The 25,259-nt window shown below is 48.0% G+C and overlaps 3 protein-coding genes and 2 long non-coding RNA genes across 13 annotated transcripts in view; 2 read left to right on the forward strand and 3 right to left on the reverse strand.

Moving 5' to 3' along the window:
- Positions 1–8,049, reverse strand: part of INSR (insulin receptor) — a 57,360-nt gene extending 49,311 nt beyond the window's left edge. The window contains exon 1 of the mRNA XM_053999270.1: positions 7,936–8,049. Within this exon, the coding sequence (XP_053855245.1) occupies positions 7,936–8,020 (85 nt within the window). The 5' untranslated portion in view covers positions 8,021–8,049. The remainder of the gene's footprint in view (positions 1–7,935) is intronic.
- Positions 7,735–9,227, forward strand: LOC128819243 (uncharacterized). Of its 2 annotated transcripts, none has more exons than XR_008440680.1 (3): positions 7,735–7,860; positions 8,794–8,899; positions 8,987–9,227. It is a non-coding gene; the product is annotated as an uncharacterized LOC128819243 (long non-coding RNA). The 2 variants fall into 2 exon arrangements; XR_008440679.1 differs by lacking the exon at positions 7,735–7,860 and adding an exon at positions 8,266–8,528.
- Positions 9,228–14,701: 5,474 nt separating this feature from the next.
- Positions 14,702–20,235, reverse strand: USE1 (unconventional SNARE in the ER 1). Its single transcript, XM_053999218.1, has 8 exons — positions 19,720–20,235; positions 19,519–19,568; positions 18,895–18,973; positions 18,253–18,405; positions 18,027–18,045; positions 17,276–17,306; positions 16,878–17,040; positions 14,702–16,666 (listed from the first exon to the last, which is right to left on the reverse strand). The coding sequence occupies exons 1-8, from the start codon at positions 19,855–19,857 to the stop codon at positions 16,484–16,486; spliced, it is 816 nt and encodes a 271-aa protein (XP_053855193.1). The 5' UTR covers positions 19,858–20,235; the 3' UTR covers positions 14,702–16,483.
- A 67-nt stretch (positions 20,236–20,302) lies between these two features.
- Positions 20,303–25,259, reverse strand: part of MYO9B (myosin IXB) — a 44,367-nt gene continuing 39,410 nt past the window's right edge. For 2 of the 7 annotated variants that reach the window (XM_053999212.1, XM_053999210.1), the window contains 7 exons: positions 24,697–24,802; positions 23,888–24,019; positions 22,810–22,933; positions 22,347–22,394; positions 21,729–21,868; positions 21,352–21,479; positions 20,303–21,201 (listed from right to left, as the gene is read on the reverse strand). In XM_053999212.1, coding sequence (XP_053855187.1) covers positions 20,765–21,201; positions 21,352–21,479; positions 21,729–21,868; positions 22,347–22,394; positions 22,810–22,933; positions 23,888–24,019; positions 24,697–24,802 — 1,115 coding nt within the window. In that variant the 3' untranslated portion in view covers positions 20,303–20,764. Of the gene's footprint in view, positions 21,202–21,339; positions 21,480–21,728; positions 21,869–22,346; positions 22,395–22,809; positions 22,934–23,331; positions 23,453–23,887; positions 24,020–24,696; positions 24,803–25,259 lie in introns of those variants that run through there. The other 5 variants (XM_053999217.1, XM_053999214.1, XM_053999213.1 and 2 more) reach the window with 3 other exon arrangements.
- Positions 23,282–25,185, forward strand: LOC128819216 (uncharacterized). 2 transcript variants are annotated; one of them, XR_008440676.1, is made up of 3 exons: positions 23,282–23,340; positions 23,873–24,048; positions 24,957–25,185. It is a non-coding gene; the product is annotated as an uncharacterized LOC128819216 (long non-coding RNA). The 2 variants fall into 2 exon arrangements; XR_008440675.1 differs by lacking the exon at positions 23,282–23,340 and adding an exon at positions 23,459–23,537 and having other exon boundaries at positions 23,870–24,048.

The following is a 25,259-nucleotide window of genomic DNA, read 5'->3' on the forward strand; positions in this document are numbered from 1 at the left end:
TGTCCTACCGCACCGAGCTCCGCTGGGGACTGGTGGCCCTCTCAGCAAGGTAGGCTTCAAGTGTTAAGAAATACACTGTGGGGAACATTCCCTGGTATAAGGTTACAAAACAAGAGTATTTCATCATTTTTTCTGCCATCTTGAGTGCCTGCCTGTTGCCTCTATCACGACTGCAGTGCTAACACCAGTGCTGGGACATCACAAAGGGAAGAGATGTCTGGGCTGTTTTCTTCAGGTAGCTGCCAGCAACACACCTACCTCGTCTCAGATTGTGCAATTAATGCCAGGGGATTAGAGGGAGTCATTTAGAATGGTTGCAGGGAGGGGAAGATAGCAAAGAATAATGGCCAGAGAAGGTAGTGCTTGGGAAGAGAGCAGAAAAACCTGGAAATGCACAGGAGCACAGCCCACGCTCCTGCCCAGACTCTGCTGACAGGAGTAATTTACTACATTAGTAATTTTTGCCCTGAGCATTCTTTTCAGATGAGGTGTTGGGGCTTTTTTTGTGATTATTTTCTCAAGGGTGCAAGTCTCCCTCTCTTGACTATCAGGGCAGTTTATTTCATAGAACCAGTAACCAAAGAACTGGCAAAGTGAACAAATACATGAAGCATAAATTAGAAGGTAAACTGAGTAATAGGAATCCAGGCACCAGCAAAAGGAAGAAGTCTGAATAGGGAAATATTTTTTCAACTCTAAGCACAGGTAAGAAATGAAGAAGGAAATTTGCAGCCCCACGCCTCTACAGCACAAGAAAACTCCCTGTGACAACCCTTTGAAATCAACTTCATAGAAACATCAGCCAGACTTTAATGTTCAAATCCAAGTGGATTCTTCCTGAATTTTTCCTTTTTGAAGACTCCATCCACACAAAGGATTCTCTCTTCTTTCTACGGCTGGGCCAGTGTCTTCCCTCCCCACTTAAGAACAAAAAACACAGTCTCTTTCCTCTTTTGTCACTATATGTAAAGTTCACCAGCAATAAAACCACCACATCACAGCTCCAAGGGATCATCCAGCCTTAAAAAAAACTGATGTGGACACAAACATTTCACAGTTAGAATTGTCTGACTCCTCATGGTTTAACAGAGACCACTGATGTAGGGGTTAAAACCAAATTCTATGTAAATATCTTAATAATTATTCAAAAATTTGCTCCACTGACTGCAAGAAAAAAAAAATTGGCAATACTAATATGGGATTTGAAGCAATGCTATTGCCCAATGGGATTTTTTGGCACTATATCCAAGTCGTTTCATAAATTGCTTTCTGGAAGAAAAAAGCCAATGCACACGGTGCCTCAAGGATTAAGGATGTACTTGGAAAAAGTGGGAAAAGGAACCTGATGACCAGCCAGCAGCAATTCTCTGCCCCAAACTGTACTGCTGCACATCCCAGCCTGGGATAAAAGACCTGGGAAAGCAACAGATCCAGCTTAAACGCTCTGGATATTTATTTGCAAGAAATAACATTGGTATTTCCAAAGAAGCAAGTGCGTGGCAGGTCAGGACAGTGAAAGGAGAAGTAACTGAGGGACACGTAAGAAATTGAAAGACTGAATTCAACTGAAGTCACCAGGGCAGCTAAAATTACCAGATAAATTCAAAATGCAACATCTTGCTTCTTATTTAATCTTGGTTCTCATTATTCTGGGGTGCACAGCAGTGTTGGGGTGGTACCCACCACCAGCTGCTGCACCACAGGATGATGCACTGCCTGCTGGAATGGACAGCTGACCTTAAGGAAAGGTCCAGAAATACAGACCAGGAATTCCTTCTGAGAGCCAGAGCTCCAGGCTATTGCTGTGGCTGAAGGCCACGAGATGCATGAATACCCTGAGCACAATTGCCTGTGTCTTTCATCATTTTGGGCAGAACGAGGTGAGTCACCAGGGGCTGGACACAAGCTCTGCACCCACACTGTCCCTGCCCAGGGCACCTTGAGCAGGGCTGGGAAGATCTGCAGACAGGTAATGGCCAGGAAAAGCCCTCTGAGTGCCGTGGTTGCATTTCCAGGCTGTGGAAATCTTCCTTTTGTGCAGGAACAGAGCTAAGGAGCTTGGTGTGGAGGAGCTACCCCTGCCGGGTGGGCAGCCCAGTGCCCGAGGCTGGGTGCCCAGCACTGAGGACATTCAAGGTCCTGGCTGGCAGAGGAACAGATCCACAGCCAGCAAGGACTGTGAGAGGATGATCTGAATCCCAGACTGGTTTGGGTTGGGAAGGACCTCAAAGCCCCTCCAGTGCCAGCCCTGCCACGGTAGGGACATCTTCCACCATCCCAGGCTGCTCCAAGTCTTGTCCAACCTGGCCTTGGGCACTGCAGGGATCCAGGGGCAGCCACAGCTGCTCTGGGAATTCCATCCCAGCCCCTCCCCACCCTCCCAGGGAACAATTCCTAATTCCCAATATCCCATCCATCCCTGCCCTCTGGCAGTGGGAGCCATTCCCTGTGTCCTGGCACTCCTGGTCACTGCAGCCCTGGAGTTCACAGCTCTCACTCCTTTCCTCAAACACTCAAAACCAAATAAATTACTCTGCTCCTGAACCTTTCAAGCTTCTGGAGATCACCACTAACATGAGCCATGCTGCTCCTGGTCCAAACAGCCCAAAAGCTGCTCAAAGATCTTCCAACCTCCAGAAAAAACTCAAGCATTTGAACACCCCCACAGGGTACAAACCTCCCTCTCTTCCAGCTCTCCCTGTCCTGACACAGATTCCCCACTGGAGGCTGCAGAAAAGGTGACCAAAGGCTAACAACTCCAAATATTTTGAAAAGATGTGTTAAGGAACAAAGGTTAGTTAGAGGTGAATCTAAAAAGAAATGAGTGAAGCTTTTGAAGAGTTAAAAATACAGATCTACCAGAGCTGGAAGTACAACACCCATCATTCATCAGCTGCTTTTCCCCACAGTTAGAGAAAAATCACACTTAATTATTTTTCAGGTTCTACTTCAATTTAGTTTTTAAGTGATAAATGGTATCCAAGCTCTTTCTTTTTAACACCTCAAAGATCAAAGAGAATAATAAGGAATTAAGAACATCTGAAACAAAATAGGCTTGTTAGCTGGAGGTTTCTCCATCTTTTCATGCCTTTGAATTTTCAGCAGTTCATATCTCCTGTTCATGCAGTAGCAGCTTAAGTCACCCCATAAATTTATTGTTACCAAGACAACAAGAAGCAGTTTTAAGCAAAGTAATAAGTGTTTTTCCACAGCTTCTCTCGATAGTATTTCTTCTGCAGGGACAGGGGAATTAATCAACCATTCAGTAGGAAGGCAAGGCAGGTTTGATCCCAGAAGAAGGAGAGCAAAGTTGAGCCATCAATTATAACACAGACAACCTGGTTTCAAAAAACACATAAATCAGCTTTCAGGGAAATAAAAAAAATCACAAATTGATTCTCCAGTAGTAGGCCCAAAGCTGCTCCTGTGCAAACTACTGGCAAAACCCCCACTACACATAAATTCCTAAATTTCAGCAGAAACAACAGCACAGCTCTGAGCTGCCAGAAGAAGCACAGCTCCATCCCTGCTACCAAGCTACTCACTCAAAAAATTACTAAATCATCCTACACGTGTTCCACCAGCACCCCCAGAAAACCGAGCTCTTTAAAAAACAAACAAACAAACAAATCCCAAGATGCCAAAGCCTCTTGGACAAACTGGTTTGGTAACAACCTTCAAGTCCTGAATGAAGAAACAAGATCTGATGCCAGAGGTTAAGTTTTCAAGATAGAGTCTAACCAGGGGAATAGCTGGAACTTAAACCTTGTTTATAGTAAATCATGTGGATACTAAACCTTAATGATTCACTGCTTCAGAGCTCTGGCCTTTAACAATCAACATCAGGGTAATCTGGCACAGAAGGAACACAAACCATTTGAGGTAACTATTGGTTAATTCTGTCAGGGTTTTTTTTGTTTCTTTGTTTGTTTTTGGGTTTTTTTGGGTTGGGTTTTTTTTTTTTTTTTTGGTAGTATTTGCTGCCTATTGAATAAACAAACTATTGCAAAAAAAAATTACACTTGCTTGGGTTGGGTCAAAAGCATTGCAATTCTACATAAAGCTGATGTTTAGAAGTGGCTTTAGGAGACTGGGAAAAGGATTTTTGGGTGTTTCTTGGGATTAACTGCTGAGACAGGAAAACATCCTGGTAACAGGTTAGAGGGAAGGACTGTGTGACAGCTCTTAGCCTACTGCAGCAACTGTTTACTAAACATAAAAACCATCTAATTGTGAAATATGGATTTTCATGCTTCATTTCTGCACCCCAGATACCTCGAGCTGAGAGAACTGGATATGGACTCCAAAATGAGCCCCTATAAACCCCCAGCCCTCGGGGAACATCTCAGGTGCCTGATACCTCTCACCACTTAAACCCCTCCAAGTCTGGCCTTTAAAGCCTGGGCTGGGCTGTCTTTATGCTCCCCTCATTTGACTCAAAGCCCAAACAGCAAACAGGACTTGTCCTGCCCCGTTTCCAGGCAGAGAGAACCAGTGCTGGGGTGACAGCACCCCAGGATCACTCGGGGTAACGGCGGGGTCCGTGCTGGAGCTGACACACCTGAGGATCCTCCCTGCTCCAAAGGCAGCAGGAACAGGTTCTACACCTTGCCCGGATCAGCATCATTGATATTCCACAAGGCACTCACCCCAAAAGAGACCTCCAGAAAGCTCTGGGGTTTTACACTGCTCAGAGACAGCCACTGTGCTGCCTCCCCCCCAAAAAAGGGACAGGACACGCTGGGGCCTGGGCTTGGTACAGCCCTGCCCTTCTGCACTCACTTTTCCCAGTTTATTCTCCTACTACTTTTTCTCCATTATTCCTACTTTTATTCTTATAAACAATTTCATTCTAGACCGAGTCTCTCAATATAAAAAATTAACACAGGCTTGAGGTGGGACAAGGGAACAGTTTCTTAATGAGTTTATGAGCACAAAAAGATCTGTATCAGTCAGATATGATACCAACTAAGAAGCAACCTGTTTTTTTAAGTGTGTTACTACAGTAATACACAGTGGAATTTGTCCCACAGGATGACTTAGGCAGAGGTCTCTCAACTGCATTCCCAACTCTCACATCAGCAGCAGGTACTGGAGCACATGTGCAGCTCCCAAATTTAGGAGAAGACTTCAGGAAGGGAGGAAGAGCACTCTAAACACCCATGACTGCATTGATCAGTTTTCTATTAACCAGAAAAGGAGCCCAAAGGAAGCTCCTCTAGGCATTAGCAGATGCCTAAAACTAGGTGAGGTAAATCCCACCCCAAATACCAGAGCTAATGAACTGACAGGCATGAGTCATGTGCAAGATTTATTTCAAGAAGTTGCATTATGTTTATACAGTCATTAAAAAAAAATACACAAAACTGTCTTTCTTCCCAAAACAAGATATATGGGTCTTCATTTTATGCCCAGGTCAGGCCTTCTTTCCTTAACCCTTTCTTCTCCTCTCAGTAATTCCTGAACTCAGCAACTACCTTTAACTACATGTAAGAGAGGAAGAGTGCTCTCACATGAGTATTGTGCTCTCACATGAAGTATTCCTAAAATATTTAGGAAAATGGGATGGATTGAGGAGGAGAAACTCATAATCTGGATGTAAATGTGAACTTTACCATCCACCCCATTTTTCTACTGAACCACCTCCATCTACCTGCTGCTTGCCCCCAACTCTTCCCCAAGGCTGCCTAAAGGCACCAAAGGGGAGAGAAATTTACACAAGGGGCACAAGGAAAACCATGGATGGGGGGAATTTTGTCCCTGGAGAACCTGGCTGTGGGAACACAGGGCACAGATCTCCAAGAAAGCTGCCTCCATCAGACCCGTTGCTCAGGGAACAACTTGTTTGCTCATGCAGCTCTCGTACGTGCATTTCCCCCCCTGGATTTTGTTTCTGTTTTCCATCCCCACCGCGGTGCTCCGTGACCTCACCGTTCCCAGAAAACTCAGCCAAGCCCCCAGAAAACAGAATCAAACACCAGAGCAGCTGAAAACCTTTCAAATCAGGTTCAAACATCAAAACCCTGATGGCCCAAACAGTCTGTAGAATACTTCATGAAGTATTTGCACAGTAAAAATGATAAGGAAATGTTCCAGCCCACGCTTTGCTTTGCTGTCTTGTGCCCCTGTTCCTCCATCCATGAACTCAAGAGTACATTTTCCTACCACGCTGTAACACAGCAAAGATTAGGGAGTTTAGAACCTAAACACGCCTGAACCCCAAAAAGCAAATACGATTTAAATAAATAACCAAATCACAGGCTGCGCCGTGGCAGTAATAATAGTGTTTTCAAATTAGGAACTGCTGGACTCCAGTTGCACACGTATTTATTTATTATTAGTGCTATATGTCAACTGCCTTTTCCATCTCTGCTGGAGGCAGGCAGGTTTGCCCACAGCAGCTGGGACTGACCCTCCCAAGGTAACACAGTGTCACCGGCCTCTTGTGAGGCTCCAAAGGTGTGAGGGAAGAAACTGGGTTATTTTTGAAATATGTGACTTGTCCTATTGCTAGAAAAAGAGGCTGTCTTACAGGAACATCCTGCTTTATTCCCTGAATCCCATACACATCCCAATAATGTCCATCACTGTATTGTCCGTACTTGAACTGATTCTCTTGCTCTTGCCTTTTCTGATGGGAAAGCCAACAGGTAGACTGTCTATGGGAGACAGGACCCACAGATCCAGTTAGCTGTCTTTAAATAAATATTTTCCTTTTGTCAAAAACATTTGTAAGAATTGCCCAAAATTAAAGAACCTCTCATTAAAAGGATTTCCTAAGCAAGTTTATTTAACGTAACCCATCAAAACAGCTCGTAAGGCTTAACCTCGAGCCAGCCGTGGGTTTAACAAGCTTGTGACCTCCAACACAACATCCTTATACCCCTGTCAGTATTTTACAAGCCCCTGTGTACACACAGAGCCTTCCCCCGGAGCTCTCTCCCATCTTAGTACCTGTGGATTTGGCACACTACCTAAAAGTGGTTAAAGACAAAACCTCCGCGTCTGGCCACACTAAACCCTCCTGAAACCGGAGCCGGTTCTGAGGCAGCCGAGGAGCGGCGGGGGCACAGGGCTGGGGAGGGACCGGGGAGGGCACCGAGGAAGGGATCAGGGAAAGGACCCGAGAAGGGACTGGGGAAGGGAGCGGGCAGGGCAGCCAGGAAGGGACCCGGGACAGGACCTGGGAAAGGGGCACGGGACAGGACCTGGGAAAGGGACACGGGACAGGACCTGGGAAAGGGACACGGGACAGGACCTGGGAAAGGGACACGGGACAGGACCTGGGAAAGGGACACGGGACAGGACCTGGGAAAGGGACACGGGACAAGACCTGGGAAAGGGACACGGGACAGGACCTGGGAAAGAGACACGGGACAAGACCTGGGAAAGGGACACGGGAAAGAATCGGGGAAAGGACCGGGGAGTGGATCAGGGCAGGGGACCCAGGGAAGGGGCCGGAGAGCGGTCGGAGAAAGGGACCGGGGAGGGGACTGAGGAAGAGACCCTGGCAGGGCCCGGGGAGGGGACTAGGTAGGGGACCCGGGGAGGAATCGGGGAAGGGACGCGGGAAGGAAAGGGGGAAGTGCCCATGGAAGGACCCGGGGAGCGGCACCGGAGAGGGGCCCGTGCCCTTCCCCGCGCCTGCCCCGGGCGCGGCCCCCGCTGACCCCGGCCCAGCGCCCGCCCGCGCGGGGCCCCGCGGGCCGGGACGCGCCGGGGCAGCCGCTGCCCTCCCCGCGGCTGTGCCCGCTCCAATCTCGGCCGCCGCCGGGCCCTCCCCGCCGGCCCCGGGCCGGGGGTGAAGGTGACCCGGGAGCGCTCCGGGCCGCGGCCGCGCTGCCCGCGGGCCCCGCGCAGGTACAAAGGGCACGGCGGGGCCGGGCCCGCGCCGCCGCCGCCGCCCCCAACCCTCCCGGCCGGGCCCCGACTCACTCTCGCCGCGGCCGCGGCCGCACCAGGCTCCCAGCACCACGGCCACGGCCAGCGCCGCCGCCGCCGCCGCCGCTCTCGGTCCCATCCCGCGCCGCTGCCGCGGCCGCCGCCGCCCGGCGCGAATCAGAGCCCGCGGGGCGGGCGCGGGGGCCGGGCCCGGCCGAGCATCGCCGGTGGAGCCCCCGCGGAGCCCCTTTATAGCGCCGGGCCCCTCCCTGCCCGCGGTGTCGGCCCCGGCCCGGCGGCCCCTTCCAGCGCAGGCCGGGCTGGCGGCGGCGCCCCGGCCAGTAAACAAGGGGCTGCCCCCGTCAGCTGCGAGCCGAGCGGGGCGGCCGCAAGAGGCGGCGCGGAGCGCGGGCACGGGACGGGACGGGCCGGGGGAGGAGCAGCGGCAGCGGCCGCGGCGGCACCCAGCCACCCTTCATCAGCCACCCACCCGTCCAGCCATCCATCTGTCCGTCCATCCTTCTCTCCGCCCGCCCAGCCACCCATCCAGGCCGGCTGTGAGCCCTGCTGGCGCTGCCCGAGGAGCCGCTGCGGCCTCGGTAGCGTTCAGCGAGTGAAACGCAGGAGTTGAGGAGCCTCACCTCGCTGTGGGTTCACATGGAAGGAGAGTAGGGTTAGATTAGAGATTAGGGAAAAGATTTTTACTGGGAGGGTGGGCAGGCCCTGGCCCAGGGTGCCCAGAGCAGCTGTGGCTGCCCCTGGATCCCTGGCAGTGCCCAAGGCCAGGCTGGGCAGGGCTGGGAGCAGCCTGGGACAGTGGAAGGTGTCCCTGTCCCTGTCAGGGGTGGAATGGGATGGGCTCCAAGGGCCCTTCCAACCCAAACCACTCTGGGATTCTCTGTCTGTCCCCAGTGCTGACAGCCCAGGCTGAGTGCAGGGCTGCTGCCCTGGCTGTGCCCGTGTCCCTTCTCCTCCCCTCGGAAAGGATGAATTGCCACAGAACTGGACAGAGCTTGAGGTGAGGATAACTAACGTCTACCACTGCCACTGCTTTCAGTATCACAGAACCCAAAGAGCCATTGCAGATTTCTGGTTCTTTTTCCAGTGGGATTCACCATTTGGTGCCTTTTTTAATCATCTCTGCGCTGCACTCATGCTAAGCCATGACAGTACGTTTCCTGGCAACTTCCAGTAATTTTATCTGGCTCTTGCTTTCAGCCATTTCTGTGAGACAAATGAGTTATAAACTGCTGGAATAAAGCCTTTTTTAATTAAAAAATGCTTCGCAAATAGACATTCTTTACAATTTTTATCCCACCATGTTTAGCTTAGAACAGATCTCTCATTTCTGCTTGATTTTAAGAGCTCCTGGGCAGGCCAGTGGTGACCAGCAGGTCACTGTGCCTCAGTCCTTTTGTCTGGACACTGAATTGCACTATGAGTTTACCCTATTTAAAATACTTTGCATTGCTTTTCCAGGTAAAGAATCACTGCAGTTGTCCCAGGGACACGACACAGTGTGAATGAGGGGAGGGCTGGTCAGTGAAATCGTGGCTCTGCTGGTGTGATTCAGCCCTGACATTGTTTGAGGTTTCCCTGTTGGACAGGGTAAGGCTGGCGGCCTGATTCGACCAGTGTAAGCAGGATTAGCTGGGATGGTACCTGTGCAACAATAACTACATCTTGGCATTTGCAGACTATTTAACTGCTGAGATGAAAGGCTCTGCTTAAGTGGGGATGCTTTCTCTGTCATCAGCACAGCAGATGTGTGTCTGCACAGCACAGGAGCTGTTGGTTCAGCCCATTGGTGCACCAGAACCACAGTCATGGGACAGCATTTCCCCCATTTCTGTCCTTTTTTCCCAAATCCACGCTGCTGCCTCAAGCTGAGAAGTGCAGAGAGACTCAGCCCCACTCATTCTGGACTGCTTCAGGAAGTAAGGGCAGCTAAGGAATGGAAATAAACAACAAAAGTATGCATTCTCTCTTGCAAATTAACCTGCTTTATGACTGTAGACTTTGCATAAAACAGACAGAGCCAAACATCACCTGGACAGCTCGGGCTGTGTGGAATTTATACTGTGACTGTAACAGCAGCCTGCTCTTGCTTACTCACTTATGTTCTCATTGCCTTTCATGTAATAATGATATCAGCTTACACATTGGCACATGAGGATTAAAGGCTACAGATTTATTATCTTTCCTTAAAATACTATTTTAGTTTCTAATTACTGATTAAGAACATCAGGGTGCAACCTTTCCAGCATCTTTCCCATACATCCACTGCTACATATTCATCACGCTACAGTGCACTTGGTTTGCAATCAGATAAACCAACAGGAGCAATGTGGGCGCTTAGAAACTAAGCCAACACCTGCTTACTCTTTTTTTTTTTTTTTTTCCTAATAGCTGCAATGCAGGCTCTTCTTTTATTCCTGATTCAAGAAGCTTCTAAAATCACCGGTTTGATATATTAAATATTGGCAACAGTCACATTTCTTTCTCTCCACTACAGATGTTTTATGGTTTAGTTAAAATAACTTGGGGATAAGTGCTATGAACTGTGACAATCACAGACCATGGGGGTTCAGATCTGAATCCTCCTGAGAAAATAAATACAGAGAGACTTGCAATAGAGTGTATCCATCTGTTTGACCCTACAAAGACTTATTTGTTTTGGTTTGATCCATTCCTTACTAAAATCATGGAATGGTTTGGGCTGGAAGGGGCCTTAGAGACCATCCCATCCCACCCCTGCCATGGCAGGGACACCTCCCACTGTGCCAGGCTGCTCCAAGCCCATCCAGCCTGGCCTTGGGCACTGCCAGGGATCCAGGGGCAGCCACAGCTGCTCTGGGCACCCTGGGCCAGGGCCTGCCCACCCTGCCAGGGAACAATTCCTGCCCAATATCCCATCCAGCCCTGCCCTCTGGCAGTGGGAGCCATTCCCTGTGTCCTGTCCCTCCATCCCTTGTCCAAAGTCTACTGCTCTGTCCTACAGATGCCTCCACATCAAACCAACCTAAGAGTACCAAGTTCCCAACAGATCCCTCCTCCAGATCAATGCTGCCCAGAACTGAAGCCCTTGGAAGCCCATCCCTGGAGCAGGAGCCACGTTTGCACAAACAGGTAGGGACAATGACTTTGTAAAGCAGCTTGAATGCTGCAGCAGTGACACCCTTGTACTGCCACAAGTGTCTGTGGAGAGAGAACCCAGCTCAGCTCCCAACCACCAACACATGGAGCTTGCTGAGAGCTTCACACCTTGAGAACCAACACATCTTTTTCCCTATACACTGGAACAGTGAGTGGGTTTTAGGTTGTGTGTCTTTAGCCATACAAATTAAAATTCCTCACTGATTAACCAGTCTGGGAATAGTCAAGGAACACAAACTTTGTGCCCAAAAGGAGCTTTGGAGCAGTTGACTCACCAGGAAGGTTCATTGGTACCAATTCTGTTTTAAGAACTAAACTGCTTGAAAACCAGTTCAGGAGCCAAAGCCACACGGCAGCCTGGGGCTGAGCTGAGGTCAGAATTCCCACTTTCTGCTCCACCAGTTCACTGTGGCCTTCTCTTAACAACAAGTTGCAACTGCCTGGGTGAAGTGTTACCCCATGGCTCGGGTTGCTCTGTTTTTATTGATTTGCCAGGCACTCTTTCCTGCTCACACATTTCTCACCAAGCAATTTGCACGTTATGCAGCCTCCTGCCCTTTGAAGGTGCAGCAGAGCTGCTGTTGAAGCCAACAACAGCCAAGTCTCTGCATCACTGGCAGGATGTTGCTGCGAAGGTTTACGGGATTGACTTCTCAGTGACTAAACCTAACGATGAGAGCACAGGAGAGCTGACCTTGGAAAATTATCTCATCCTGTTTAAAGTCACACAAAACCCTTGGCCAAATCTCTTAATATAAAATATTTCACGTCATGGATTGACAGAGTTCCTTTCTTACCCTTCCTTCCGTCCACACCAAATCCGATAAGTGACTTTTCTCAGTGAGAAGGCTCAGAGGATGGAGATCCGGTCACTTCATGTGCTAAGGACAGAAGTCTCAGCTTTTTACTGTTGAGACAGGAAACACTGTCAGATCCTTCTGGAGAATTCTATTGTTACATGAGCAAATACAAATTTTGGCCAGGGTGAAAATGGCAGAGGGCATCTCTCTGCTACATGCAGGTCAAAGACCCTGGAGATGAAGGAAGCAAATTCAGGTCTTCATGGCCAGCTGCAGCACTGCCTCATTTTAGCTTTTTTTGGTCCAGTTTCTGGTTTTGTGCAGTTTAATTTTTGGGTGTCACAGAGGCAGATGCAATATTTGACTTATTTTTAATTCCTTGTAAGAATATTTTTGTTCTAATTCAGCATCAAAGTTTTCAACTTGAAAAAAAACAAAGTGCTGTCAGCGTTCCCAACCTGGGTCTGGCGAGCAGGGCCCAGATGTGAGACAGCCAGACAGATGTGGCCTTCAGCCCCCTGAGCCTCCTCACCCTCCATCCTTCCCTGAACTTCTGCCGCTCACCTCAGGCAGCCCCAGGTGTGTTTTGCACAACCTGCTGCCAGGCTCCCTGTTCTCCATCAGCCACCACGTGCAGGGCAGCGGCCACAGCCGTGTCACTGCCCCCAGCACGGCCACGCCGGGTTCCAGCCCAGCCACCAGCTATACCAGTTCTGATCCACAGCTCACCCCCACCCCTCCTTCCTTGGTTATTTCTTGACACTAATGCCTGTTTTTGTTGATCCAGAGTCTAATTTGGAGGGAGTGCTGGCGCTTTGGGCAGCACCAGGGGTTCCCAAACTCTGGCTCTGTGCTCCACGCTGCTCAGGGTTTGTGTTTTGGACGAGTCAGAACTCCCAGTTCCCGTTTGATAACCGGTTTGTTCTGTCGCTGGGAGACACGCCCTCCCTCTGTAAATGTTACAAATCAGCCGTATCTGATCCATTATTCACTAACTGCTGCTGCTTCTCAGTTCCAGCTCCTATTAGAGGGAGCGCTCATGCCAGAAATGTCACGGTGGCATCATGTGACAGGTGGTATTGATTTAGCGCCGCTGGGGTTTAATGTCACTCCCGTTCAGTGGGACACACGGCAAGTGCACGGATTCCCAGCAGTGGGGCAGGTCAGGACAGGAGCTCCCAGCCAGCCCCATGCCAGGCCCTGGGACTTGGGAATTACATCGGGAATTCTGCTGCAGACTGCGACATTTCAGGATCTGCTCCGAGCTGCTCTAGCACTGCCATTACAGTTTTTATGGTTCACAGAATCATAGAATGGTTGGTTTGGAAGGATCTTAAAAGCCCATCCCATCCCACCCCCTGCCATGGGCAGGGACACCTTCCACTATCCCAGGTTGCTCCAAGCCCCATCCAGCCTGGCCTGGAACACTTCCAGCAATGGGGCAGCCACAGCTGCTCTGGGCAGCCTTTGCCAGGGCCTCAGCACCCTCACAGGAAGAATTTCTTTTGTAAAAGAAACGAAATTGTAACTATAAATCATAAGACTCAATTCTGAGGTTTCATGGCAGGATTACAGCAGACAATGAGAAGGAAGGTGACACTGGGTGTCACACAGGGAACAGTCAGGAGGAGAACCTTGCTCTGCCCACTCCCTCCTTTTCACTCTTCATAGGATATTCCCTTCTGGCAGAATAGCTGCCAGTTTGGGGAAGCTGCTCACAGCCTCTCAAGCCTGATGCACAAAGTGCAAAGAAAACCCAAGGGAGCATGTGCCCAAAACCTGGGACTGCCCAGCCACAGGAGCCATTGTATCCAGTGTTCTGCTCCTGCCATTCCTGCACCAACAGCCTGTGAAGGATCCTTCCAGCACATCCCATCTGTGACGAGGACACTGCTAAACACTGAGCATTGTAACACACAGAGTCTCTGCCACCAACGGTGTTTGCCAGAAAAGCTTAGACTAACCCAGAGTCACTGCTGCTGCCAGACTCTGAATTGCTGCACCCACTGGCCTGACGTGACCCAAGCCTCCAAAAGGGTTTTGGTTTAATTTTCCTTGCTCTCTCAAAGCAGGTAGTCTGCCAAGAAGCCAAGCAAGGCCCAGCCCTGTGCCTGATAAACATCTCTCCATCTGGATTTCCCAAGCTTTTGGGAAAGTTAAGCAACTCTCACAGAAGGCCATTTCTATACATATTCTATAGATATTATTCTGTAGAGAGCTGCACAGAGCCCTGTGCCACGAAATGGAGCTGAGGGCTGGAGCAGCAGAGCATCCACCACCCTCCACAGGTCAGTCAAAAATAAAAACTGTCATTCATCTGGGAAATGTCACAAAGCCCTGAGTCATTGTTTATTCTAAATAGCACCGGCTCCCATCTTCAAAGTGGTGTTGAATGACTCCAATTGCTAAATGTACTCGAGAAAAGCAAAGACAACAGCCCCAGCCTTTGTGTGCAGGGCAGTGGATCCGTTGAGCTGGGAGAAGAAGGGAACATTCTTCCACCTGGGAGAGAAGCCCCAGGAAGCAGAGGCTCAGGCTCAGAGGCTCCAGTGCCACTGGAGATAACAAAAAGTGTTACAGAGTTCACTCCTGGCCATTCATTCAAAATAACAAACACCCGTGAAATGTCAATGGGCAAAAGGTAAGTGATTTCTGAACTCACTCCATGCAGACTTCTTTGTAAATCAGTATCTGTGACTTGGAGGGGTGGATGTTTTCTTGGAGACAAGCTATCACTAGCAGCTCCCTTTCAAGTCTTTCCAATCAAAAATTTCCTAATTTATAAGTGCCAAAAAGTTGTAGGCAACCCATTTTGCTGATAGCAAAAGTCAGTTTTAAACTTGTCTGCAATGATGCACCAGATCTTCTGTAAACTGGGAAAAAATAATTTATTTCAAGTAATAAAGAGGACAATGTTATGGACGATGAAGCATGAATGTTGCATCCCAGAATCTCACACACAAAAACTATTCCAGCATCACATTCAGCCTCTAAGAGAAGAGCTCGGCATTGAAATGCCTGCAGGGAAAGTAGTGAGCAATCAGAATTGAAAAATAATTTGGTGACACAGCATTGACTAATGAAGCACAGTGAAATGTCAAACATTACATACAGATGAAGGAAAACAACTGGGAAAAGTAGAAATGTCCATAAATTGACTGCCACAACTATAAATTTCTCTAAATTCAAGGTAAGTAAAACAGGAGTATATTGCAGATATCTGAGTAGCTGAAATTAAAAGCTCTGCCTCATAATATAATTATTCATTTGATAATCCATAAGTGAGTGGCATACTACATTACAAGCATAGTGTTAAATGAACAGAAGTATTCTGTGTAAAAAATGTTAACTGTCTTCATTACCCAGAGATGGGTTTGTGCAGAAGAGAGCACAGCTCTGACACAGAGCCTGCTGCTTTGGGATGTGTTCAAAGCAAAGCTGGATATTCCTAAGAATCCAATTGTGCCAACAACTCTTCCCCCACCATCCCCTGTCCTGGGGCTGTTGGGATCAGCAGCCAGGCCTGGAACACCCCATGGTTTGGTTCCAGACCAAAGCACAGCCAGGGTCACCTGCTGCCCCTCACCTCCTCCATGGGACACACCTGAACACTGACCAGCAGGGTGCAGAAGGGTTTGCTTTCAGCTTATCACAAGCACCTACAGAGACTCTCAGGCTGTCACACAAGCCCTGCTTTACTGCAGTCTCCAAGTTTTTCTAGCAGCAGCAGTATTTTAAAAATATGAGTTTCTTTTTTCTCTGTTTTATTTTAGTGAACTCTGAAGACAACAGGAATAATTTGCTCAAAAAGAAAGGCTAAGTATTTTTTGAAATTATTACTTCCATCTTGAAGACACCACCTTCCTTTGCCCTCATCTTCCAGCACAAGCATGTTTGCACAGGTGAGGTCTGTGCCACCTGCAGCACTGTGTGTACAGTTCGAAGGTGGCAGGGTCACAGTGTTTCCTTCATGCAACAGCATCACCACCACAATGAGAACATTTGCACGCACAAAAAGGAGGCAAACCCTGCACAGAAAGCAACTCCAGTCCTGTAGCAATCTAAACTGGAGAAGATGGTAAAGTCTGTAGTCCCAAATACCCATCTGGGCAAAAGGTGAGCCTGAGAAGAGTTTTACCTGTTGATACTCTGAATCTGAGCCAAGCAAGCACCTGAACAGCAGAATTCTCTTTCTACACCTGCAGCTGTGTATGTACAGAACTGAAATTAAATATCCTGTTGGCAACAAGCTCCTAGGTCAGTACAGAAAAGCTGTGAAGACAGGAAACAATGTAAGATTTCAACTGTTATTTAAATTTGTATTGGCTAAATGCCTTTTAGGAGTCATAACATTTGTCACAAACACATTACAAATGACTGTATTTATCCACTAAAGAACTTGTTAGCAGCTCAGTGTAAATTCTCATCTTACCTCAGCTCTCCCCGCAAGAGGCAACAACAGTCACCAAGTAAACAAGTATGCAAGTGTGGAAAGCCTTCCTCAGGAAACCCCACACTGCCTGCACAGGGAGGAGATGCAAGGCAGGCCTTGGACAGCCTCTTTAAGGACATTGATTGTGACAGTTCTTACACCAGCTGAGCTTTCCCACTGCACTGCAGGCAGCTTTAAGTAAAATGAAACAGAATCATTTCAGTTTGGGGAAAATCCTGATGAATAGAATCATGCTGATGAATATAAAACAAACTACAATTAGCATTATCCAGAGCAGCCAGTTGACAGATTTCTTGGCGTGCTGTTCCAGGCGGTCGGATTCGTCCTTGAGCTTTTCGAAGTTCTGGTCTGCCATCCTGAGGGAGTGTGACAGTGTCTGTGGAGCAAAGAGAGCAAACAGTGTCAGCCTCACAGCTGCCAGGTCTGGCAGCTTCCTCCAACAGAGAAAAGGTTCAACTGCAGGCAGGTGTTGCCCCCAGTCTCCCCACTCCAATCCCACCTGGAATCTGGAGCTACAGGATTTCACACATCAGCACTTGAACCTTGTGGGTTGCAAAACTGAGGGGCCACAGCTCAACAAGCGCTACCTGGTTGTCCTGTTTGATCACGTTCTGGGCAGCCAGAGTGTTGTTTTTGAGGCTGCGAGCCAAGCTGAGCATTTCCTCAGCCAGCTTCTCCTGCATGTCCTGGTGGTGCTGCAGCACAGCATCCAGCTCCACTGCTGACTGCTTCTCGTCTGATGTGAGGCCTCTGCAAGAGCACAAGGAAAAAAAAAGGGATTTACACTTCCTTCTGGGCCGATCTCACAAGTTTTCCCCAGGTTTTACATCTCTACAAGACAACAAGGCCCATTGAGTCAACTGAAGTCATTATATTTTGGTTTCTATAAACAGACACTTCACCCAATTTAAAGCATATCTAGAATTTTAAATTGGGGAAACAGTCCTCAAAATACTGAGCACTGGAATGAGAAATTTTGACTTACTTTCGCTTCCTTATGTTCAACTCCTCAGAATCTGGAAAAATATAAAAAAAGTGTTTAGCATGTTATAAATTCCCATGCAATCACAGGCTGAAAAAACAAGTCTCTTGTAAAGGATTTTTGGATATCCAAATCCTACTTAGCCTCTACCCCCAAGGAATATGGGTGTCAAATGCCTACCTCCTTTCTGCAGGGAAAAGAGGACACCCAACATCAAAAGAAGGGAAAAACCCCAGCTGAATCACATCCCTGAGGGCAGGGTTTCAGCTTGTGTGTCTCGGTGTTCTTTCAGGACACATTAGATTGGCCCAGCTCCAGCTGCTCTAACAGTAGCCATGGAAACCTCAAATTAATTCCTCCCAGTTCCCTACGTGAATAACATGGCTGTGTATTCCAGAGGAACTGAACAACACCTACTCAAAACACCCAGGATCACATGGTTTGCTCAGAGCAGAAGGGAACAGGCACAAAATAAATTGCCCCTGCTAATTCTGTAATTAGAATGTCTGTTTCTGCATGAATGCTACAAAAGGAGCTTCCTGCAAGTCCCTGCCACCATTGATAACAACACTTCTGCTTTCAACTGTTAAGAGTTTTTAGTTTCATTTGTTTTTAAAATTTGTTGTCTTGAAAAGAAGTGAGGCACTAAATTAAAAGTACACTTTGGGAAATCTTAAAACACCTGACCTCCCTCTTCCCCTCTCTCTAAGACTCAGATTGACTACAGTTAGAGGAACCAAGAGATTGAACTTACCATCAGTAGCCAGGGGGTCCTGGGAGGAGAAAGAGAACCAAAACAGCAGATTACAAAGGGTCAGTGATAAAGGACAGCCCTGCAGGCCTGGCAGAGTGCTGTGCCCAGGATTTTGAGATAAAGAGCTGCCTCCCCACCCAGCCTGGGACACTTCTGAGACACAGCCACCTGAGGCAGTGGAACGCAAGCAGGACAACCTGTGAAGCAGCAGCAGCGCTGAACGTACCGTGCCGAGCAGCTCGCTCCTCATCTGGCCCGTGCAGCGCGCCTTGGTCTGCAGGTGGACGGTTTTGGTGGCCGGGGTTCTCTCCTTGGCTGTCGTCGGGGTGCGCCCAGGGGCCAGGAACTGGTTTGCCAGAGCCTTTTCTGTCGATGAAGACTGGGAGTGGGAAGAAGCAGGGATATGACACTCTGCAGCGTGAGGCAGCTGGGGTGTGACCCACAAGGATGGGGGTGCAATCCCACAGCTGCTTCCCAACAGGGAAGTCAGCCTGAACAGCAGCGCTGACTGCACCTCACTGGCTAGACCCAGCTTGTTGGCATTTCACAGCTCTCCAGGTGACCTGGGACCAGCCCAGAGAGGTGTCAGGCCTGAGGGACAGCACCTGCCCTTGCATCTCACAGCAAAGGAGTGAGAAAGATGAATGTACACTTTGCTTTTGAAAAGAAGTTTCATACCACACGTCCTTTTAACAAAATATGACTCCAATATATTTATGCAGGCTTTCACAAGGAGTGCCTAATAATAGTAATATTTTAATGACTGTTATTTTGAGATGTAAGATAAATGTAAGCATAGGAACCAGGTAATAGGTGAATATAAACACAGAATACTAGAATCTTTTCAAGCTGAACTAGTAGATCTCACCAATTTTTCAGCTTCTAGGAGTCCCTTTAGGAAGTCCACTTTGCGAGAGTATTCATTCAGCAGTTCAGGGGCTGGCTTGCTGTTGGAATTGAAAGATAACAATATCAAAACCAAAAGTTATCAGCATTTTCTAGTGCTCTACTTTCCAAATGAAATAATAAAAAAAAACTCCACATGGTTTTCCAAAGAAGCAGAAATAGCCTCAGATCAGGAATACACTTCCAATTCTCTTCAAATCACTTTTTCCAAGGCAAGGAGGGCTCAAGGAATACATATTTCCACAGGGAAGCACACTCTGCCATGGTGTCTGTGGGCTATGGCTGACTTACAGGTAAGAGATTATCGAATCACAGTGTCATTAATGTTGGAAAAGACATCCGAGATCACCAGATCCAACCTTCGGCTGAATCCCCCCATTCCCACTAAACCATATTGCCAAGTGCCACATCTGCTCTCCTTTTGAACACTTCCAGGGATGGTGACTCCATCACTTCCCTGGGCAGCCCGTTCCAGTGTTTTACCACTTTCACTGAAGGAAATTTTCCTGGTATCCAACCTAAACCTCCCCTGGCACACCCTGAAGCACAAACCCACAACAGTCACCCAGGGGCTCAGAGCGCTCACCTGGACTGCTTCTTCAGCTCCCGGAGCATGTCCTCCAGAGCAGCCACATACTGAGGGCAAAAACAAGATTTTAAGCGGCGGCATTAAGGAGAAATACCCTGTTTGGCAAAGACTGTGGATTTAACACCACAGCGCTCCCCGTCTCGGTTACTGAGGGCCCGGACGCGGTGCTGCGGGGCGGGAGAGGAGCGGCGGCCTCACCTTCTCCAGCCGCCACTCCTCGGGGTCCCGCCGCTCCGCCGCCAGCGCCTCGCACCGGCTCAGGAGCCGCATCAGGTTCAGCTCCAGCCGCGTCGCGGCCATGGCGGCACCGGAACTCGCCTCAGCACCGGGCGCCATCTTGGGGCGGGGCGCGGGGAGGGGCGGGAAGCGCCGGGCGGGCCGTGACCGCCCCGGTTTATTTAAAAAAACCCAAAAGCTCCCTCAAATCACCGCAAACCCAAGGCGTGCACACGGGCACGGAGGCAGCTGCGGCTCGGGGCAGCGCTGTGGCCGAGCTGAGCTCTTCCCTCACTTTAACGTGGTACAGCGCCGTGAGGGGCCGGGGCATGGCCGCGAGTTCAAGGTCGCCCTCAGGCACCGAGGTGAGGCGGCTCGCACAGCACACCCAGCATGGGAGCTCCGCCTTTGCTCCAGGAGCACCAAAATCCTCCCCTGTGACACCACAGCCGCGTTAGTGCTTCCCTTTCCCCGGTTCTTTATCAGTACTTCATAAAAACAGTAACCCAATCAAAGGCTTCCTTCGGAATAAATTGCTTGTTAGGCATCGATCAACTACCACATGTATTTTTTAAAAGTGCAATGTTTTAATAAACGTTTTTATACATGTTGGTCTCAGTTAAGGCTATTACCACATTAACAGTTCTGTAAACCGTAGAGAAAATTGTCATAAAATCATACAAAACATTAAGGCAACACACATTGACCTAAACTCACTGTTGGTCCCATGAGAGTCCATTGTAAGGCAAATGGAAAAGGCACAGCAGTGGAATGGTTTTTTTTTTTTTTCCTGTACACTCAATCCATGTATTTTATTCTACATGAGACTTTACTGTCTTTGCAAGATTTTAATTTAAAGTGGAGAATATTTGCTTTAAACAACCTTGCTTAACCCTTACAGTACTGTACATTTCCGGGCTGCCTTCCCCGCAGCCACCTAAAAGGCCATGAACAAGTTCATGGCCTTCAAAGGGTTAAAGCCAAAGCTGTGGTCAACTTCAAGAAGAGTCCAGAGAGCTGAAGAATTTCACTTCTCCACACAGGGAATGTGAGAGTAAGGGTCTGAGAACCTGCGTTTGAGTTTTGCTGTGGGTTCGTATTCATCCCCGAGTTCCTGAGCGTGGGCCAGTGCAGACCCTTGTGCAATGTACACCGAGTGGATGCTGTCTGTCCGCCTCGCTGGCTGCTCCCTCCACGGCACCCTCTGACACTCTTCCTTAGCGAAGGCCTCGTACGGGGACTCTGTACATTTCAACATCCCGGGAGGAAGTTTTATGTTTGCTGTTGGCATCACTGGAGTTCGACGGGGCACTTTAATCTTGGACAGTGTTAAGGAGTATCTGCGCCTTGAAGCCAGGGATGCAGAGTAAGAATTTGAAGAGGTTTGCGGGAGAGAAGGCACTTTGCAAATGTCTTTGGCAGGCACGCTGGAGCTCTGAGCATGGCAGTGTAATCCAATAATTGCTTTAAAGAAAGAAGATACTTAGAGACTGATAGCAGGCCTAAAATGTAACTCAATACGAGCCACTGTGACCAGATAATGTCTGGTCACCCGGCTGTATGCAGTGAAAAAGATATAGAATAAAAAAAAGCACTTACTACCTTAATACTGACCTTCGGTATCCACCCGGCCTGGTTTGTCCTCCAGCAGGCTCTCTGTGCTCGCAGAGGTCTCCGAGTCCACGTTTTCCTCGTCAGAGCCTCGCTGGTCAAGCTCAGGTAAGCGGTAAGTGATGTCCTCCCTGCATCAAACACAGGCTGCAGCACCTCTGACACAAGCACCTTTACGCAGCTCACGTTCAGAGGTAAGCATGTAGTCATTAACTATTCATTTCATTTTCTCTCAGCTAGTGCTGTGTATTTTCCTTTTCCCCCTCATGAAGGCCTACAGAACAGAGTTAGATCCTTTTGGACAAAAGGTATCCTGCTTTACTACCTGTATTGCCTCCCAGTGCAAAGGGCATGGCCTGACCAGGCAAAGGGGGACTCACTTTTCTTCTTTTATTGACTGTATGCGATCAATGAGAATCTCCTTCTCCCGGTTGTTGGCTTCAGAAACGTCCTCCTCTTCGTGCACCGAGTCCAGCTCTGAGGTGCCACTGTCATTTCCTTTGACCTGAGAGCTTTTACTCTGCAAGACAGATTCACATGTAACACTTGTCAGCCATAAGCAGCTACACCCGTCTGCAAGTTTCAGAGTAGAAGAAAAATGAGTGGGTCAAAGGAGAGGCTGATGGAATTGATTTGATTAAGCTGTTAGTTATCCACACAAATGTTTCAAAAAGTAAGAAAATTTCCTATTCACCTGATATCCAGGATTTTGTTACCTTTTTTTGGATCTGTGAGGCTCAGCTTAGTTTTAGTAGTCACTTTATGAGTAATATTATTACATCCAATGTAAGCTACATAGAGTGTTTATAAAATATCAGGTGATGACAGAACAGCCCAGCAGCCCTGCATGCAGTCTGGGGATGAAGTTGCACCAGTACAAGCAGTCCTGATTGTTCCAAAGAGTGTTTAAAACTGAGTTACAACCCGTGTAAGTATTTTAGTCATGCAAGAGTACCATAAGAAAAACCCATGCACTGGAGCCAGGCAGTTGTACATACCAGCTTCCCCTCGTAAGGGGAAGAGAACCCAAGTTTTATAGGCCAGAGCTAGAGAGAGATGGAGACCAAATTCACTATATGCAACCTCTGATCAGTTTGGTTTGTATTAATCAGTACAACAAAAACAAAGAGTATTTTCCCTCCTAGAATGCAGCATATTTTTGCACACCAGCTATCTCTGGAGTGAAGGAACTCTTTTACCATGTCAGACACTCAATCTTAGTTCCACTGACAGAATTACATGGGAATAGATTTTGAACAGTACAAAGCAGATTCCCACCCCTGCACCCTTCATTTATCAGAACTTCAGTGCAGCTGTATATTTAGCTCCTACCTACAGCTTTGGGCAGTTGTTTTTTTCCAGCTGATTTTTGACTCACTAAATGGATGGACAGGAGAAGTAGCACTCCCTCCCAAGGAAGTTGGTGGAAGTTTTATTTGGAAGTTTTATTTCAACACTTACCGTGTTCTGCCGAAGCAACGAGAGCCGTCGGAAAGCGAAGCTCTCTGCTGCTTCTAGCTGACTGATTTCTTCCATTTTTATCTTGTACTTCCTTATCTGCTCCTTTATGAGCATCTCTACACACCTGTGAGAAAGGCAAGAGCTTATTGAGCTGCCTCATACCATGAAGGTTCTGAAACAACCATGGTGGGATGAGATGCTGCTCCTGGCCTGGGGGTGTTTGTCACACACACGTGGCTGGAGTGTGACCAGTGTCCTAGCCCATCCCTCACAGCAGCACTGCATGGTAACGGGGTGAAGAGTCCCACACAGCAGGCACAACAGGACAGGTAATGGTGACAGGTAATGGCACATGTTCCACCTGGGATCACCAGAGCCTCCCATGCTGGCTGTACACAGTGGTGAGCACACAGACGTTACCACGGCTGCCAACAGCTCCTGCTGCTTCTACCTGTTGTCCCTGTGCTGGCACAGGCTGGCAGAGACACAACGAGCCTGCAACTGCCCTTCTCCACCTCTGTGGCCCCAGGGGTCAGTAAGAAGTTACAAAAAGCTGTCATTTTTCAAACTCTGTTATCATTGGAGGCAGAGGCAAGGCCAGCCATGCAGTGAGGATGGTGAGGGGCTCTCACAGCCAGAGCTGCTGGAGGGTGAGAACAGAGAGGGTCAAGGACAGAACCTTCTTCAATTCAAAGAACAATGCAGAAGAGATCATCAGGGAGTTCCAAGTATGCAGGAGACAGCTTAATTCTATATCATATTGTTTATTATGCCTTGTATCTCAGCAAAATAGATAATTAGGGTACAAGCCCCCCAAAAATTGATTATCTTGATGTAAACCACAAACCTGATAGTAAAAACTTATATATCATCCAACTTTATGCTTAGTGAAATGGAGAGAGGTGGAAGGTCAGAGAGGGGTGTATGAATTGGCAACACTGACAGAGCTAGAATTCAACAACTCTTGAACCTCAGCTTCTGAGCTTGAAACAAATAAAGTTGTAACAAATACAAGTAGTGGTACTGACCTTCCATCTCATTCCAAAACATTGTTTCTCAGCAGACTGCCAAAACTTACATGGTTGTTTTTGAGACATCCTTCATGCTGGTCAAGGGGTCAGAGGTATCAGGACAGCGCAAGAGGCACGGAGCAAACACGATGGCCAAGGCATTGGGGGACATGCGGTTCACATCTTCTATCAAAGCCACTCTGAAATTCAACATCCAGGAAGAAAGATTGTAAGTGGACCTTGCTAGAATACAAACACCCTGATCACACCTTGCCAGAGTTCTCAAATAACATGTAAGGAGGCCTCTTGGACACTCAGTATACAGCAGTCCAAAGAAGCTTTACAATTATTTCATACCTACTAAGTAGACAACATTTCATGTATCAAAGGACCAGGGAGTCACACAGGTTAAGCTACTCTGGTAGCTTCTTAAAAGTATGTATGTTGATTCAGCATCTTCTCTTCAAAAATCCCATTTGCCCATGTTCAGAGGGCTGCTTGGAAAGTCCCCAGGTTCCTTGGGTAAGAGCAGCCCCTTTACCAGCACCATTTATCCCTGCTCCTGGGACTTGCATATGTTCATCCTCAGTTCACTACAAGCCTCTCTGTCTAAATCCAGGTGCTTGGATGATTCACCAAGGCTTTGAGATCTACCTTGTCTTCAAAGTTGTTCTTACCTGGTTTGATCCAAATACACCAGGGTGTAGCAGTAACCACACACCTGTTCATGAGCACAACTACCAGCTTCAATTCTTTCATTTCCAAACCAGTAGCACAATCCCCACACTGACACTGAAGGTGTTAAACACTTTAGAAAGCTTCCAAGCAGTATTCAGAATCACAGTTTCTCTACAAATGAAGAAATTAAATTCATTACTTGACAAGATGGAAGATGAGTCGTTCCAAAGTATTATGATTTGCTTGTGGGAGCTGCTCCAGGACACTGTAAATGGCACAGAGTTGCTCCTGTTTCTCTGGCAGTTCTGCACAAAGGGAGAAAACACAAGATATTTACTGCTGTGCAAGGCTAGTGGAAAGCTTAAAATTCCTAAATTCTGGTAAGTCTTACTGTCATTTCATTTAGCAACTGAATGTTGAAGTACCCCCCATGGCACTGCAATTATCCTGCATTTTCAGGTGCTGCTGCTGTTACCCATCATCAAGTGACACACTAAGACCTCCAACACTATCCAGGCTGCCTTAATCCCACTGAAGTGAAAAGAATCTAGGTATTTAAACTATCTGTATATCCAGATCAGGTTCAGAATAACTAGAAAACCCCTTCCTGAAAGGAAACTTATTGATGTGCTTATTCAGTTTTTAGAAAGAACAGCTGTGACACATTAAAAATAAAAAAGACTTCTGAAGCAAGATCAAGTAAGCTAGAGGAGAAATTCCCTGAAAAGTGTTTTATGTAAAATGTCTAAAATCATTGTTGTA

The sequence above is a fragment of the Vidua macroura genome, chromosome 26, assembly GCF_024509145.1.
Source record: "Vidua macroura isolate BioBank_ID:100142 chromosome 26, ASM2450914v1, whole genome shotgun sequence".
NCBI lineage: Eukaryota > Metazoa > Chordata > Aves > Passeriformes > Viduidae > Vidua > Vidua macroura.

Bases quoted from the DNA above. Each gene is read 5' to 3' on its own strand.
- USE1 (XM_053999218.1), bottom strand. From the start codon at position 19,857: ATGGCGCCCGGTGCTGAGGCGAGTTCCGGTGCCGCCATGGCCGCGACG. The intron at 18,974-19,518 runs GTGAGCGCTCTG...CAATTCCAACAG, and splicing joins GAGCTGAAGAAGCAGTCCAG to CAAGCCAGCCCCTGAACTGC. The intron at 17,041-17,275 runs GTAAGTCAAAAT...GTGCTCTTGCAG, and splicing joins TTGAACATAAGGAAGCGAAA to AGGCCTCACATCAGACGAGA.